Here is an 18,700-nt window from a genome sequence, read left to right as displayed (position 1 = left end):
ACAATCATCTCCTTTGTCTTGTTCACATTGAGAGAGAGGTTGTTGTCCTGGCACCACAGGGCCAGGTTTCTGACCTCCTCCCTATAGGATGTCTCATCGTTGTTGGTGAACAGGCTGTTGTTCCGCTCAGTGTTTGAGATCAATTGACACTCTTTACCATGGCACTTTGAGATTGATTTTAAACTGCAAAACCCTTACGCACCACTGCACTTTGTACACCAGGGTTGGCTGGCCTTCTCTAGTCACTCGTAGGCTCAGTCACTGGTATACTGTTATTTACAAAGACATTTTGGGTTTACTACCTTTTTATTTGTTCATTTGTATTGTTCAGAAATATGTGATGGGTGCTCTCTTCGTTCGCTGGACTTTATACTGCTAACTGTTCCAAATGTCCAAACTGAATTTGGTAAAAGGGCTTTTATGTACTCTGCGCCATCGTCTAGGAACACCTTACAAAATACTTTTAAACTGGAAGAACTTGTCCCGATTGGTGTTTTTAAATCACTGATGAAGGATTTTGAGGCTGATTCCCTGACTTGTCAATGTTTTTAATTTGCTGTTTTATACTCTTGTGAATTCAATGGTTTTTACTAGATTACTTGTAGTTTCATGTTGTGTGTCAAATATTTTTGCAATGACTTGGTGCTGCCTATCTTGGCCAGAGCGCTCTTGAAAAAAATGTTTTAATCTCAATGAGCCCTTCCTGGTTAAGTAAAGGTTAAATAAAATGTTGCATGTAATCCATGGCTTCTGGTATGTACATACAGTCACTGTTGGGACAACATCATTGATGCACTTATTGATGAAGCCAGTGACTATTTATTTTTTTACCTTTATTTAACTATACAAGTCAGTTAAGAAGTATTTTTTCAATGACGGCCTAGGAACCGTGGGTTAACTGCCTTATTCTTGTGCAGAACGACAGATTTTTTTACCTTGTCAGCTCAGGGATTCCATCTTGCAACCTTTCGGTTACTAGTACAATGCTCTAACCACTAGGTTACCTGCTGCACCTGTTGTGGTGTACTCCTCAATGCCATCAGAAGAATCCCGGAACATATTCCAGTCTGTGCTAGCAAAACAATCCTGTAGTTTAGCATCTGCTTCATCTGACCACTTTCTTATTTACTGGTGCTTCCTGCTTTAGTTTTTGTTTGTAAGCAGGAATCAGGAGGATATAATTATGGTCAGATTTGCCAAATGGAGGGCGAGGGAGAGCTTTGTACGTGTCTCTGTGTGTGGAGTTGTAACGCTCGTCGTCGTAAGGAAGAGTAGACCAAAGCGCAGCGTGGAAAGTGTTCATGATCTTTATTGTCAAGAATCACTCAAACAAAAATAACGAACACAAAAACGACCGCGAACAGTTCCGTCAGTCACAGATACTAAACGGAAAACAACACCCCACAAGACCCAAACGGAAAATGACAACTTATATATCCCCAATCAGAAACAATGATAGACAGCTGCCTCTGATTGGGAACCACACTAGGAAAAAACAACAAAGAAATAGACAACATAGAATGCCCACCCCAAATCACACCCTGACCTAACCAAATAGAGAAATAAAACAGCTCTCTAAGGTCAGGGCGTGACAGGAGTAAGGATGGTCTAGAGTTTTTCCCCTCTGGGTTGCACATTTAACATGCTGGTGGAAACTAGTTAAAATGGATATCAGTTTTCCTGCATTAGGGGTCAAAACCACCCGCCGGTGGTCACAGTTTTTAGAGCTCCAAAAACATGTTAAACTACTACACTATTCTGTGGAATGGAATTACAGCACCATTCAAAATACATCAATTACTTCCCCACCCACAAACATTTTCCCACAGTGCACCATAATTTACAGTAAAACATTTCAACAGTATGTTACTGTTGGTAATACCAAAAATTACAATATAAATTACAGTTTTTCATTACAGTGTAGAGACAAATGCCCCCTCCCCATCCTATATTTGAAAGATGCAAATACAAAAAAAATATGCGAACCAGAACGAACCAGTTCCTCGTTAGTTGTTGCATCCCATAGTCTGCTGACAGATGCTATGATACCGGTTATATTACATGCGTCTTTCCACAAGTGCGTCTGTCTACGAGAGATTACAACCGAGGAATCCATTTCTTCTACAGTACATCTGGTCGAGTCAGTAGGTTCTCTGATCTTCCTCTTTGTGCGGTCATAGTGCCTCTTCTCATACCTAAGCTCTCTCTCTCCCTTCCACTCCCTACCTCTCACCCTAACCCTCTCTCTCCATCCTTCTCCTCTCTCCCTCTCTCTCCCTCCTTCTCCTCTCTCTCCCTTCCACTCCCTATCTCTCCCCCTAACCCTCTCTCTCCATCCTTGTCCTCTCTCCCTCCTCTCCCTTCCACTCCCTATCTCTCCTCCTAACCCTCTCTCTCCATCCTTGTCCTCTCTCCCTCCTTCTCCTCTCTCTCCCTTCCACTCCCTATCTCTCCCACTAACCCTCTCTCTCCATCCTTCTCCTCTCTCCCTCTCTCTTCATCATTCTCCTCTCCCTCCTTCTCCTCTCTCTCCCTTCCACTCCCTATCTCTCCCCCTAACCCTCTCTCTCCATCCTTCTCCTCTCTCCCTCCTTCTCCTCCTCTCCCTCTCCCTTCCTAACCCTCCCTATCTCTCTCCCCTAACCCTCTCTCTCCATCCTTCTCTCTCTCTCCACTCCCTATCTCTCCCCTAACCCTCTCTCTCCATCCTTGTCCTCTCTCCCTCCTTCTCCTCTCTCTCCCTCCTCCTCTCCCTTCCACTCCCTATCTCTCCCCCTAACCCTCTCTCTCCATCCTTCTCCTCTCTCCCTCTCTCTCCATCCTTCTCCTCTCTCTCCCTCCTCCTCTCCCTTCCACTCACTATCTCTCCTCCTAATCTCTCCCCCTAACCCTCTCTCCATCCTTCTCTCTCCCTCCTCCCTCCTTCTCCCTATCTCTCCCCCCTAACCCCCTTCCATCCTTCTCCCTCTCCCTCCTTCTCCCCCTAACCCTCTCTCTCCATCCTTCTCCTCTCTCCCTCCCTCCTCTCTCCCTCTCTCTCCCTTCCACTCCCTATCTTCCTAACCCTCCCTATCTCTCCCCTCCTAACCCTCTCTCTCCATCCTTCTCTCTCTCCTCCCTCTCTCTCCATCCTTCTCTCTCTCTCCCTCCTCCTCTCCCTTCCACTCCCTTCCATCTATCTCTCCCCTAACCCTCTCTCTCCATCCTTCTCCTCTCTCTCTCCCTCCTCCTCTCCCTTCCACTCCCTATCTCTCCCCCTAACCCTCTCTCTCCATCCTTTCTCCTCTCTCCCCCTCTCTCTCCATCCTTCTCCTCTCTCTCCTCCCTCCTCCTCTCCCTTCCACTCCCTATCTCTCCTCCTAACCCTCTCTCTCCATCCTTCTCCTCTCTCCCTCCTTCTCCTCTCTCTCCCTTCCACTCCCTACCTCTCCCCCTAACCCTCTCTCTCCATCCTTCTCCTCTCTCCCTCCTTCTCCTCTCTCTCCCTTCCACTCCCTTCCACTCCCTATCTCTCCTCCTAACCCTCTCTCTCCATCCTTCTCCTCTCTCCCTCCTTCTCCTCTCTCTCCCTCCTCCTCTCCCTTCCACTCCCTATCTCTCCCCTAACCCTCTCTCTCCATCCTTCTCCTCTCTCTCTCTCTCCTCCTCTCCCTTCCACTCCCTATCTCTCCTCCTAACCCTCTCTCTCCATCCTTCTCCTCTCTCCCTCCTTCTCCTCTCTCTCCCTTCCACTCCCTCTCTCCCCTAACCCTCTCTCTCCATCCTTCTCCTCTCTCCCTCTCTCTCCCTCCTTCTCCTCTCTCTCCCTTCCACTCCCTATCTCTCCCCCTAACCCTCTCTCTCCATCCTTCTTCTCTCTCCCTCCTTCTCCTCTCTCTCCCTTCCACTCCCGATATCTCCCCCTAACCCTCTCTCCATCCTTCTCCTCTCTCCCTCTCTCTCCCTCCTTCTCCTCTCTCTCCCTTCCACTCCCTATCTCTCCCCTAACCCTCTCTCTCCATCCTTCTCCTCTCTCCCTCTCTCCATCCTTCTCCTCTCTCTCCCTCCACCTCTCCCTTCCACTCCCTATCTCTCCCCCTAACCCTCTCTCTCCATCCTTCTTCTCTCTCCCTCCTTCTCCTCTCTCTCCCTTCCACTCCAGATATCTCCCCCTAACCCTCTCTCTCCATCCTTCACTCTCTCCCTCTCTCTCCCTCCTTCTCCTCTCTCTCCCCCTCTCTCCTCTCTCAGTGCTGTGATGGTATGTTGGTACACAGGAGGCTGTTATAATTTGATTGGAGTTATTACACTTGATTTGATTAATCGTATGTTGAATAACTGGGACTCACTTCCAGTCACCTGCCAGACCTACAGACTAGGGATACAGACACACACACGCGCATTGGCGCACACACTCTTGTACTCATGTATCCGTGGAGCTTCAACTTCCATTTCTCACGCGATGACATCATCTTTACTCGCCATGAACATCTAGAGCAGCATTTACTAATCTCTAGAGTGACTGTTGATGTAGTCATTCTGCGATTATTATTACCTGTCCAGTGGCCTGATCAACCATTCATCAACCCTCCACCAACCTGCACACATCATGCTGAGGAAACAATTTCCTTTGTGTCTGATCAGATGAGGGATGACTTTGGCTCAGGTCCCAAAATCAGCCTTATCTGTCAATATTGACAGCAAATGTCGAGTATACATCTGTTTTAGTACATTAATTGTCTCTACAGTAGATCTAAATCAACGATGATCAATTCTATTAAATTATATTATATATACAGTACCAGTCAAAGTTTGGACATCCACAGAGTAAGTCTGGAGCTCTGTCAGAATGACCATCGGGTTCTTGGTCACCTCCCTGAACAAGGCCCTTCTCCCCCAATTGCTCGGTTTGGCCAGGTGGCCAGTTCCAGGAAGAGTCTTGGTGGTTCAAAACTTCTTCCATTTAAGAATTATGGAGGCCATTGTGTCGTTGGTGACCTTCAATGCTGTGCTGCAGACATGTTTTGGTACCCTTCCCCAGATCTTTGCCTCGACAGACAATTCCTTCGTCATCATGGGTTGGTTTTTGCTCTGACGTGCACTGTCAACTGTGAGAGATTATGAAGACAGGCTATTATAAAGGCTAATATGAATTTCCCACAGGTGGACTCCATGCACTCCATGCTCTCTATATCTAGGTTCTAGGGACCAATAATCTGAACTCTCTGTCTATGTCTAGTGATCAGCCTGGCAATGCAGCCCCATATTGGGTCAATGCCAACTTGAAACATGCCTACACTGACAGGCATACTAGGACAGAGAGAGAGAGAGAGAGCATGTCTACTATAGTATCTCCTTCTCTCTGTCGTTCTCTCTCTCTCACCCTCCCCTCTGCCTCTATCTCTTTCCCTCTCCCTCTCATTCACTTAATTACTCACTCACTCTCTCTTTCCCTCTCTTTTACTCTCTCTCTCCCTCCCTCTGTATCTCTCACCCCCTCTCTCCTTAAGGGTTATATCTATGCATCAGATTTGCCGCTCCTCTCCTTGTCAGTAGAAACGTCCCTAGCTTCCATGCCTCCATGCATTTTTAATCTGAATAGGCCCCACTTGCTGCCATTACACTATGCTCATTATCATAATAAAGCACCAAGCTGAGAAATGTTTGCTCACTCAGACAGCATGTACTCCCTAGGGTCCACTACAGCTAATATGGTATTACACACTGGAGGTTTGTGTATGGCATAGCTGTTCCAAAAGTAAACTTGCAAGATTGTCATTTCTCCTCCTCTCTCCTTCCGTATGTTCAACTCCCTCTTCATCCCTCTCTTTTCTCTGGGCCCCCAGGCTCCTGTGGTTTTGTCCCCATAGACTCATCTCTCTCTCTCTCTGTGGCTTGAGGATACAGATGTGTGTAATAAAGGTTCAATGTTGCAGTGGATATAGTTTGTCATATTTCATACTTTAATGATCCACTACACTCTTAGAACAAAAGGTGCCAAGTAGAACCATACAGGGTTCTTCAGTGTGTTCTCATAGGGGAACCCTTTTTGGTTCTGGGTTCTATCTAGAACCCTCTAAGTAGGTTTCTTCAAATAACCCTATGTATATGGTTCTACCTAGAACCCTCTATGGAGGGTTCTGCCTAGAACCCTCTAAAAAGGGTTTCATCAAGAAGCATTATAATATCTAACAGTTCTTCCTAGAACCGTCTACGAAGGGTTCTGCCAACAACCCTTTAATCTTTGGTGAGTTCTTCCTAGAACCGTTGATGAACAGTTCCAGCCTTACTAGCCTTTGAAATGTAATGATTTAAGACAATAAAGGGTCAATTGATACCCTAACACAGGGGTGTCATGAATCTCCTGGTTTACAGGCCACAGCAGGACTGCAAGTCACATTATGCAAGCTTGCCAAGTGATATGTAATTCCTATTGGAATCGAGCCAGAGTTGGGATATCCAACAAGTGAAAATGTTAATCTCCCACAAGTTGCATTCAGAACAATTGAGACTAGCTCACTCATCTAAACTGGAACAACCATCTCAGTAACGGGTGCAATAAACCCAATTCTAACAGATTGGATTTGTTTAGAAAACTGTTGTTTATCTTTGTGTAGCATAACATTTATCAACCAAGCAACACAAAAACACAGATATTACAGTAAAATAAACCATTCTGAAAATGTCCATGTGATAGAGCATGCTGGGAAATATTATATATGGTTCTATGTAGAACCCTTCTTGCCTCCCAAAGAATCCTTCATACCTTCCAAAGAATCCCCAAAGAACCCTTTTTTCCAAAAAACGCTTCTCAGTATGTTAAAGGTTCTAGGTAGAATCATTTGCCTTACAATGAACCATTTTCTTCCAGAAAGGGTTCTTCTGATCAAAACGGTTCTTGTAGAACCCTGACCCTATGCAAAGAACCCTTTTGGAACCCTTTTTTCTAAGAGTGTAGAGGTTGTAGTTGGCAATATCACTATTTCTTTAAATACAAGACATAAACTTTGCCAATCATCATTCTTCACATAGAATTAACGATGATGATGAGGTTGACTATCAAAGTCATGTTTTTATCAAGTTGGTTTGCCTTTCAGGGATTATTGTACTAGCACTGTTGTGATGTTTGTACTAATGTTGTTGTAATGTTTGTGTCTCCTTCAGGGCAGCACAGAAGTCCCCTCACTCGCCACTGTCAGCTGTATGGATAACCCAAGCTGGGCAGGTCAGTGTGTGTGTGTGTGTGTGTGTGTGTGTGTGTGTGTGTGTGTGTGTGTGTGTGTGTGTGTGTGTGTGTGTGGGTGTGTGTGTGTGTGTGTGTGTGTGTGTGTGTGCGTGTGTGCACAAGTGTATGTCCTCACAGGTGTGTGATCAATAAAAATAAAAATGTGTGTGTGCGCGTGCGCGTGTGCCTGCATCCGCACTTGAAATCTTGTGTGTGTTTGCACCTCCCTGTGTGTGTGTGCTCCTCCCTGTGTGTGTGTGCTCCTCCCTGTGTGTGCTCCTCCCTGTGTATGTGTGCTCCTCCCTGTGTGTGTGTGCTCCTCCCTGTGTGTGTGTGCTCCTCCCTGTGTGTGTGTGCTCCTCCCTGTGTATGTGTGCTCCTCCCTGTGTGTGTGGTTGAGTGGGAGCGGCAGAGAGAGGTAATGTGCTGACTGCAGTCCTTTGGTTCTGGGCATGCCCATTAGAGCCAGCTATAAATCCTGGGCTAGCTGAGCCGAGCGCCGCTCTCACACTGTGTCAGCAGTCCGCCAATGAATGGCTATTAAATGCTACAAAAAGCCTCTTTAATTCAGCCTGCCGAGCGACATACCTCTCCCTCTCTCTCTTTCACTCTCTCTCTCTCCCTCTCTCTCTCTCTCTGTCTCTCTCTCTCTTTCACTCTCTCTCACTCTCTCTCACTCTCATCTCTCTCTCTCTTGCTCTCCTCTCTGTCATTTCTCCTCTCTCTCTCTCTCTCTCTCTCTCTCTCCCCATCTCTCTGACCATGCTTAATTGAAAAAGAGGACTAGAAGATCCCTTCACCACCATCTGTATAAATCTCTACAGTAACAACCAGGTCATCTATTATTAATAACGCACATTAATTGCAGATTATTTACAAATAGCCACCTGGCATTTTTCTTCATACTTTAGGCCGGCTTGCAGCTCCTCTGTGTTTGCATGGGAAAAGAAGAAGGAGGGGGGAGGAGAGGAGAGAGAGAAGGTGATATGGGAGAAGAGATTGTGGGGGAGGGTGAGGGTTGGTACGAGGAGAGAGGGAGGGAGAGATATTGAGATGGCTCTGTGGGTGAGGGTTGGTAGGGCAGGCTGATCACTAGACTTCAATTTTGGACATTTGAAAAGGTCCTGAGAACGTCGATATATGCCTTCCTGTTGCCCAGCACTGGCACAAAGTTATGATGGTTGGCAAAGTGCGAATGATGGTTGGCAAAGTGCGCTACTCAGGTCAAAGCTGCTCTGACCACTGCTCCATGGTAGTTTACAATGTGATAGCAAGGCGTGAGAATACCAAATCATAGCCATAACCTTAACTCAGAATTAATACCTAAACTTAACCCTTTGAGTTTTATTTTTCTCTGTAATTAACCCTGTAACCATGCAGAATGAATGCAGCAAAAATAGATGTTCATCCATAAAACTTTGAATTTCTAAGTGAAACTATGACATATGGTTTGATAAGGAGCCATAGCTGAGAGGGAGAGAGAAGCTAGAGAATGAAGAAAGGAGGGAAAGGGAGATAGGAAGAGGAGGGAGAGAGAGATGGAGGGTTGGTAGAGAGCCGTACAGTAGAGAGCCCTGGGGTCATCCTGGGCATGGTGGAACTATTTTTGATTTACACTGACATTTTGGCTATTGGTCACGTTGAGTGGGAGATTAGTCACATCTCTCTGTCGCCTGTTAGCAGTCCTTTGCCCTACGAGCCTGTGGGGAAACACTTGATTCACTGACTTGGTATTTACTTTGCTGACATCGGAAATGTAAGGTCTTTGTAAGATGCTCATTCATTCTTTCCTTTTGTCATATAATAATAGGCTTTCACATGGCACATTTTGGCCCCGGAAAACAGATTTTGTGTGTGTGTGTGTGTGTGTGTGTGTGTGTGTGTGAGTGTGTGTGTGTTGCATGTGTGTGTCATTGTGTTTCCAATTGCATGCAGTTGAATAAAAGTGCAGGTGATTGTTCCTCAGGAGCGACCTGTCAGTCCCCCAGGGGCCCCTTCTAGTCCCCTGTCAATGGCAATCTAATCGCCGCGACAACAGATCAATCACAACCCATTTATACCGGTGGAAGTTCCTACACGGTGTTGTTTCCCTTCAGTACACTCTTGAATTAGTGGTGACTTGAGGAACCCTGGAGCTGGGAGCTTAAGAATTTCACTGTACCCTGAAATTACACCTGTGACACTGTGCATGTGACTAATAAACTAATCTCTAAGCAAATCCCAAAGTTGGAATAGTTAACACTTTATTACTATATATATATATATTGGGGTGGCAGGTAGTCTAGTGGTTAGTGCGTTGGGTCAGTAACCGAAAGGTTGCTGGATTGAATCCCCGAGCTGACAAGGTAAAGATCTTTTGTTCTGTCCCTGAACAAGGCAGTTAACCCAGTGTTCCTAGACCGTCATTGTAAATAAGATTTTGTTCTTTACTGACTTGCCTAGTTAAATAAAGCAATGTTATTAATATTATATTTGAATACGTAATATGCATAAACATTGGAAGAAATGTGACGGTTCTAGTGTACAAACTTAATATGATGAACTGGAATGACATTTACTCTAACGGGTGACCAAAAAGAGCTATCTTAAATGCATGCCTCCAATAAGCCATGCTTCCAATATTCTCATAGGCTGCCACATCTACATTATATAGTTAGGTAGGTCCTTCTTGTAAATCTTTCATAAAAAAATACAATGGTATCTATAAAGAGAGTAGGATGGTTATTTAATTACATTTTTCCAGCTGTGGGGTATTTTGGTGTCTAAGATTATCTGATTAAATCTGAACATACTATATATTCAAGAGACATTTCAGACCCCCTCTCCTATCAGCCATGCTCATTCCTCCAAGTCTTTATTGATTGATGCCAGTGACACGGTGACGTGGTTTGTTCCTGTTGCAGTGATTTGACTCCATTCCACCCCATCACCCCCCACACACACACACACACCACCACACTATCTACAGATTTCTCCCGCATTCTCCTACATCACAGATCTCCTCAACTGCTCCCCTCTCTCTCTAATTCCAATTAAGCCAGTTCCTGATTGAGGCAGTATCAGTGCTATTCAACGGCCCCCCCAGGCCAAATCAACGGCCAACATCACAATCGCACTGACACCACTCTAATTACAAAGTTGTGTTTTTCAAAGTGGAGCTTGTTGGAAAGAGTTGGGAGTTCTTTGAAGCACGGAGAGAGCGACAAACAGAGGATACGTGGGTTGTCTAAGCAGAATGGCATCTGCTGCTCGTATTGCAATGGCCTTGATGAAGGGATGGCATGCAAAGTGTGTGTACCCAGCCAGGTCACCCGTGGTACAAGTCAGTATTCCACGTCCATCCATGTCTGAGGACGTCGGGAGATAATGTAAACCGGCCACTAGTTTAATGCCTAACCTTAAGATTTCGGAGTTAATGCCTAAACCTAACCTTAACCTTAGTTAGTAGTGCACTATATAGGGGATATGGTGCCATATGGAATGCATTATGTAGGCTTGTCAATTGTTAGAACAATCTGAAGGACAATCAGAGAAATACAAACCCCTGGATTCACAGAGTTCACTATCAAGCAAAATACTGTATATCAATTGCAACAAGCACATCATTGCATCAAGCTCTATAATAAGCATTTATATGGTTGTAGAGTGGTGCTTATTCAAGGTCCAGAGTGCTGGAATCTTCTACTATAATGCTGTGTTTAGGCCCCCGGCATGGAAATATTACCAATTTGTGTGTGCAATGCCAACTCTGCAATACACTGTCTACAATTGGCTCTGTAATAGGTCATTACTCCTCTGCCGGAGAGGCTAAAAGCATCCCCACTACTCTTTCACACTTCATCCCTCTTTCATGCTCATCACACTCTCCTCCATTTCCCCCTCTCTCTCTCCAGCCTTTTCTCTGTAATTGTTATGGGATTCGTGTGTGTTAAATGCTAATTAGATGCACTGGACATCACCAAAACACAGTGTAAAATCAAATCAAGTGACATTTTATTGGTCACATACACATGGTTAGCAGATGTTATTGTGAGTGTAGCAAAATGCTTGGGCTTCTATTTCCGACAATGTAGCAATATCTAACAATTCATCTCATAATTCCACAACATCTATTTAATACACACAAATCTAAGTAAAGGGATGGAAAAAGAATATGAACATATAAATATGTGGATGGGCCATGAGCGACCAGCATAGACGAGATGCAATAGATGGTATAAAATACAGTATATACATGGGATGAGTAATGCAAGATATGTAAACATCATTGTTAAAGTGGCATTAATAAAGTGACTAGTGGCTGTTTAACAGTCTGATGGCCTTAAGATAGAAGTTATTTTTCAGTCTCTCGGTCACAGCTTTGATGCACCTCTACTGACCTCGCCTTCTGGATGATAGCAGGGTGAACAGGCGGTGGCTCGGGTGGTTGTTTTCCTTGATGATCTTTTTGGCCTTCCTTTGACATCGGGTGCTGTAGGTGTCCTGAAGGGCAAGTAGTTTGTCCCCGGTGATGCGTTGTGCAGACCGCACCACCCTCTGGGGTCCTGCGGTTGTGGGCGGAGCAGTTGCCGTACCAGGTGGTGATACAGCCCGACAGGATGCTCTCAATTGTGCATCTGTAGAAGTTTGAGAGGGTTTTAGGTGACAAGCCAAATTTCTTCAGCTTCCTGAGGTTGAAGAGGCGCTGTTGCGCCTTCTTCACCACACTGTCTGTGTGGGTGGACCATTTCAGTTTGTCAGTGATGTGTATGCCGAGGAACTTGAAACTTTCCACCTTCTCCACTGCTGTCCCATCGATGTGGATAGGGGGGTGCTCCCTCTGCTGTTTCCTGAAGTCCATTATCATCTCCTTTGTTTTGTTGAAATTGAGTGAGAGGTTGTTTTCCTGACACCACACTCCGAGTGCCCTCACCTCCTCCCTATAGGCTGTCTCATCGTTGTTGGTGAGCAAGCCTGCTACTGTTGTGTCGTCTGCAAACTTGATGATTGAGTTGGAGGCGTGCATGGCCATGCCATCATGGGTAAACAGGGAGTACCGGAGGGGGCTGAGCACGCACCCTTGTGGGGTGCCAGTGTTGAGGATCAGCGAAGCGGAGATGTTGTTTCCTACCTTCACCACCTGGGGGCGGCCTGTCAGAAAGTCAAGGACCCAATCGCAGAGGGTGTGGTTGAGACCCAGGGCCTCAAGCTTAATGATGAGTTTGGAGAGTACTATGGTGTTGGATGCTGAGCAATAGTCAATGAACAGCATTCTTACATAGGTATTCCTCTTGTCCAGATGGGATAGGGCAGTGTGCAGTGTGATGGCGATTGTATTATCCACTATCCCTTCCTCCCCATTCCACCATTATTCTACCACTGTTTATCAGTGTTAATAATGCAGCATTCTTAACAACCAGCTCTGTATGGCTGTGGTAGCTATTATCATTAAGACTAGCTGTGAATTATTAATATGCTGAAAATAAACTTGTTAGGGCCTTAGGAACATTAACAAAACAACAGTCATGAGAGCTGGACCAGTCGGAAATGAGCAATCAGCGTAACTGGGGCAGTTTGTATTAGTTTGTACATCTGGGGACCAATCAATACTCAATATTCATTTCGAAGAAGACATCTTGATTGGATGCAGCGATAGATAGTGTTAGTTGATGGTCCTTTTAAAACTAACAGGATATGTGTTTTATTAAGCACCACATTCATCAATGCTGTAATGGTGTTACTTTCAGCCAGGTCACTCGTGATACAAGTCAGTATTCGACGTCCATCCATGTCTGAGGACGTCTGGAGATTATGTGGAAACTGGCCACTAGGGGCAACAGTGAGAGCTGTTACCATCAAGTAGGTTTCGGTTTTGCTTGGGCGTTGTGGAAGGGCGTAAGTATCTGCCTCTTATTCCAAGTTTTAAATCGAGTGATATAAAGTTGTTTTGATCTTGTTATTTTAAGCCTATCCCAAACCTTAACTTTAACCTTAAAAATTCGGAGTTAATGCCTAGACGTAACCTTCAACACTTCAAAATTTGACGTTTGGAACAACTTTGAAATTTGATGTTTGAGGAACATGGATGAACATCTAGTTCTGACATGAGACTGTGAGAGCTGGTAGGTTACTATACATGTTGTCCATATTTTAATCCCTTTGTGTAGCAAACACTTTAATCTAAGATGAGTGTATAGTGCTAGCCAATTCCCTTGCATAACACAACAGTGTCCCGTATCTACAACATTAATGCTTGAGTTGAGTGCATAGGGGTCAGTACAATCATTAATGAGTGAAACCACAAGTAAAGACATAATATATCGGATATTGGGGTTAGCACACACATGCATATGCAAGCACACACACACGCACAAACAAACAACACACACACACACACACACACACACACAAACACACACACACACACACACACACACACACACACACACACACACACACACACACACACAGCCCAGCCCAGCCCAGCCCAGCTGGGGGTACACCAACTAGTGATGACAGTCTCACATCAGAATTAGACATTCATCCATGTTTCTCAAACCTCAAATTTCGAAGTTGTTGCATACAGTTAAATGTAGAAGTGTTTAAGGTTAAGTGTAGGCAATAAAGGAAAACTCCACCCCAAAAACTATATTTTACTGTTTGTTTCATTATTCCGTTGTTGACATAGTGCCAAAAAGTCTTGCTTGCCAGCAATCAAGTTTTCATGATATCGAACTTTCAAAATACAGAAATCATCACTGTATGATACATTTTGCATCATATGATGCAGTGTTTTGTGTCAAATGATGCAAAATGTATCATATGGTGATGATTTCTGCATTTTTTTAGACCCTATGGGACCTGTTCAAAAGTAGTGCACTTTAACGGGAATAATGTGCCATTTAGATCGCAGCCTGGTCTCATTCTCTGGTCTCCCATAGTGTGACCAGCAGGTGGTACCAAACATTTATCTTTCCTCTCATCCTCTTCCTCTCTCGCTCTCGCTCGCTCACACACACACACACACACACACACACACACACACACACACACACACACACACACACACACACACAAACGCACAAGTATTTTGTGATCGTGCATATTTTCAATCAAATACAGTAAAATGCTGAAACTGTTGTTAAAATCTGCTCTCACCTGTTTAATGACCGATGCAGAAATTAAGTAATAAAAATGTGTGGATGCATATGCACTGTAAAAAAAAATATGTATTTGCTGAGACTTAAAGGTCATGAACAGTCAATCATGTTTTTCATGATATTGGATGATATTTGAAGGAAACCAGATCAAAGTATGAAAAAATACTGTTGCTTCTACATTGATAACGTTTGATCATAAAGTTACTGGTCTCCTCGCCAAAGTCAAACACTTGGAATCATTATTAAGGGTAAGTCGTATTTCCAGAGGGGCATGGTTTATATAGCAAATATATTTCAAGTTTACCCTTATTCATCTATGGCAAAGATATATTTCCCCTTTCATCTGTGTCTGGTGTGAGATAGTTACTGGCTAACTAGGTCTTCAGCCAGCATGGAACAAAAGGGGAGGGTTGCTCAAAACTCTGACACAGTTGTCATGTCAACACATCCGTTAGTGCTGGTGTGAGTTGCATCATAAGAGACATGACAAACAGGAGATGTATAAAAATATATATATAATTGATGCAATTTTGATGTCTGAGTTGCTTTGTGTTTCACCAAATGTGCTTGAGATGATTTTACTGCTTACACCGCTCACTGCATCCAAGTTGCTTGACATAGGCGTTTCAAAGAGCTGTCAGTCAAGGCAAGCTCATGAATATATGCTCCCCACCCACTCAGCTAGTATTTTCAAACTTTCTGGCACGTTAGCCATGAGATAAAAGTACTTTTCAGAATTAATGTTCAGGGCCTTTAAAAAAAGTCTGTAACCTGGCTGCCTTAAAATGTAATATGAAGTACAATCCAGATTTTGTGTTGAGTTAATTTTAACTTAACCTCGTAAAGTCAGTGGAACTGACAAATTTGGATGTAATAACTTGAGTGAACTGCATACTTTTAGTAAAATCAATGTGGTTTTACTTAATTGTCCTAACGAAGCTATTCAAGTTGTTTTGACAAATTAGTGGAGAGGACAAGTTTTTGATCGTAAGAAAATCTAAACTTGTAGTTTTCTTTAACCTGGATGCCTTACTTCCTGTACACTCGCAATGACTACTTTGAAAATAACACATTTCAGAACTCACTAAGTCTTTGAAATTATATAATAGAGATCACAGTAGGGAACATTATGTTCCTATCTGTCTCTTGCTCATGTCTCCGATGTTTCACCATTTTCAAAACTGGCAGTGCACTTAGTTGTGTCAACCAACCAACAGGTCGGCCTGACTCCCAAATGGATGGGCCTATGCCCTCTCAGGCCACCCATAGCTGCACCCCCGCACGCACACCTGCCCAGTCATGTGAACTTCATAGATTAGGGCCTAATTTATTCATTTAAATTGACAGATTTCCTTATATGAACTTTAACCTAGCAAAATCAGTATATTAACATGTTGGGTATTATTCTAATGAGGTCTACCACCCAAAATAAGTTGAAGTCATCTGAACTTGAAATTATGTTTGAGTGTGTGCATGTGTGTGTGTGTGTGTGCGCGTGTGTAAAAAAGAAGAGGCTCTCTCTCTCCCCTCGATATCCTTATTTTCTCATTCATCATGTTGACACCGGCTCGGCTGCTTTTGTGAAATTGAGAAAAATGTTTAAGTCAGCTTTTCTCTCTCTCTCCTTGCCCCTCTTAGTGTGCGTGCATGAGTGTGTGTTGTGTGTGTGTGCTGATGGAAGTTTTCTTGCATGCATACTGTACATGTTGACGTATATATGAGATCTGGTGGTGGAATAGACTCCGGTTCCCCAAACGTCACCAGAAACTATACTAGTGTGTGTGAGTGTGTGTGTGAAAATATAAAGTTGACTCATTCCCCAAACTTTGTAGCCAGTCCAATATCTCTGTGTTATTATCTATTGTCTCTCATCTTAGGGAAAGGGGAAAACTGTGGGACATTAACAGACACACACTCAAGCTCACACACACACACACACACACACACACACACACACACACACACACACACACACACACACACACACACACACACACAAATAAATGACAACATGTTCATCTCCTTCTGTGTCAAATGCACTTAGCCCTAATGTAGCTGGAAGAGGCTGTGTTCTGCTGTGTGTGTGTGTGTGTGTGTGTGTGTGTGTGTGTGTGTGTGTGTGTGTGTGTGTGTGTGTGTGTGTGTGTGTGTGTGTGTGTGTGTGTGTGTGTGTGTAATGACTCCGCTCTCTGCTATATGGGGAATCCAGAATGCAGCGGAGTCAATTAGATTGTGATAATACAGAGGTTTCTGTGTCCCTGTGGTGATGTCAGTAAGCAGCAGGAGAACAACAGGTTTCACTATGATTGAAAAGTGCTTGTGTGTGCATGTGTGTGTGTGTGTGTGTGTGTGTGTGTCAGTAATATAATCGCTGTTCGGTTGTGTGTATGTGTGTAATTTAGCTTTAATAAAAAAAGGGTTCCCTTTGGATGAGTAATGGTGTTTCCTGGATATGTCTTCCGTCATTGAGGTGTGTGTGTGTGTGTGTTTATGTGTCTCCGAGGCGTGCCACTGGCCTAATCAAACCCCGGGATTTACTAGATGTATGTATTAGAATGTAATTTAGTGTTCAAACCCTTTGAGTTGAGAAACCTCTGGAAGTGTTGGGAATTTATTGGGAGTTTTTTCTCCAATCAGTAGCTTCATTGTGCACTGTAAACTGAGTACAAATCACTCTGAAAGGCAGGCACACTGTCCACATACATATTAAGTGCAATGGGTTTCCTCAAACGTTTTGAGTGATGACAGTACATTGCACTACACTGTAAACCCCAATGTGCTGTCATTACTCAAAACTTTTGAAGAATCCCGTAGCCTTAATATATTTAGTGCAGTTTTATAAAGTGATTTTGTGGTCATTACTCAAACCAATATCACTGTGACCCTGTAGGGCAAGGGTGGGAAATTCCAGTCCTCAGGGGCCTGATTGGTGTAACAGTTTTGCCCCAGCTCCAGCTAACACACCTGACTCCAATAATCAACTAATCATGATCTTCAGATTAGAATGCAATTTGATTAATCAGCTGTGTTTGCTGGAGATGGAGAAAATGTGTGACACCAATCTGGCCCTCAAGGACTGGAGTTGCCCACCCCTGCTGTAGGTGGTCCAGATTTGAGTTGTATCAGCTTGACATTTTTGAGTAACGCCTACTCTAAGCTACACCTCAAATATATAAGCCATTTAAACTGGAACAACCATTTCAGTAATGGGTGCACATTTTTTTAAATAAAATGTATGTTATTTATCTTTGTGTAGAATAAGATTAATCAATCAATCACTAAATGTACATGCAAAAACACAGATATTACGGTTTTCTTTAATCACTTTGGTACCATTGTCATAAGTATGTGGTACACAACTCTTTGTACAAAACTCCAAACTGGTCACACTTGTAACTCAGCCAGTCTTTCATTCAAAACCAGTCATTGTATGTTTATTTGGATTGAAACGTCTCTCAACACAACCATTGATTTAAAATATACATTTATTGTGGAATGTAATGAGTACATTGGTTTAATATGGTATAGGGGACGCTTGCGTCCCACTTGGCCAAAAGCCAGGGAAAATGCAGCGCAGCAAATTCAAATAAAATTATATAAAAATCAAACTTTCATTAAATCACACATGTAAGATACTAAATTAAAGCTACACTCGTTGTGAATCCAGCCAACATGTCAGATTTTAAAAAGGCTTTTCGGCAAAAGCATAAGAAGCTATTATCTGATGATAGCACAACAGTAAACAAAGAGGGTATCATATTTCAGCCCTGCAGGCGCTACACAAAACGCAGAAATAAAATATAAAACATGCCTTATCTTTGACAAGCTTCTTTTGTTGGCACTCCAATATGTCCCATAAACATCTCAATCAGTTCTTTTGTTCGAATAATTCCGTCCATATATATCCAAAATGTCAATTTATTTGGTGCGTTTGATCCAGAAAAAAAACATCTTCCAAATTGCGCAATGTCACTAACAAATATTTCAAAAGTTGCCTGTAAACTTTGCCAAAGAATTTCAAACTACTTTTGTAATACAATTTTAGGTATTTTTAAACGGAAAAAATCGATCAAATTGAAGACGGGTCTATCTGTGTTCAATACAGGAAGACAACAAACCAAGCTACTTTTCAAGTCTTGCGCAACTCTCAGCAGTGTTACGCAGTTCCTAGATGGCCTTACTTCTTCATTGCACAAAGGAATAACCTCATCCAAATTCCAAAGACTGGTGACATCCAGTGGAAGCGGTAGGAACTGAAAACAAGTTCCTAAAAAATATTGGTTCCCAATGAGAACCCACTGAACAGACAGAGACCTAAAAAAAACAATTCTGAACGGTTAGTCCTCTGGGTTTTGCC

At 43.5% G+C, this 18,700-nt stretch overlaps 1 protein-coding gene across 1 annotated transcript in view; it reads left to right on the top strand.

Moving 5' to 3' along the window:
* LOC112257688 (RNA binding protein fox-1 homolog 3) overlaps window positions 1-18,700 on the top strand; it is a 737,323-nt gene that overhangs the window by 379,217 nt on the left and 339,406 nt on the right. The window contains 1 exon segment of the mRNA XM_042326209.1: window positions 7,144-7,204. Within this exon segment, the coding sequence (XP_042182143.1) occupies window positions 7,183-7,204 (22 nt within the window). The 5' untranslated portion in view covers window positions 7,144-7,182.

This window comes from Oncorhynchus tshawytscha, linkage group LG01, assembly GCF_018296145.1.
Source record: "Oncorhynchus tshawytscha isolate Ot180627B linkage group LG01, Otsh_v2.0, whole genome shotgun sequence".
NCBI classification, from domain to species: domain Eukaryota; kingdom Metazoa; phylum Chordata; class Actinopteri; order Salmoniformes; family Salmonidae; genus Oncorhynchus; species Oncorhynchus tshawytscha.
The sequence above is the reverse complement of the archived record's forward strand: the minus strand, read 5'-3'. Positions and strand labels throughout refer to the sequence as shown.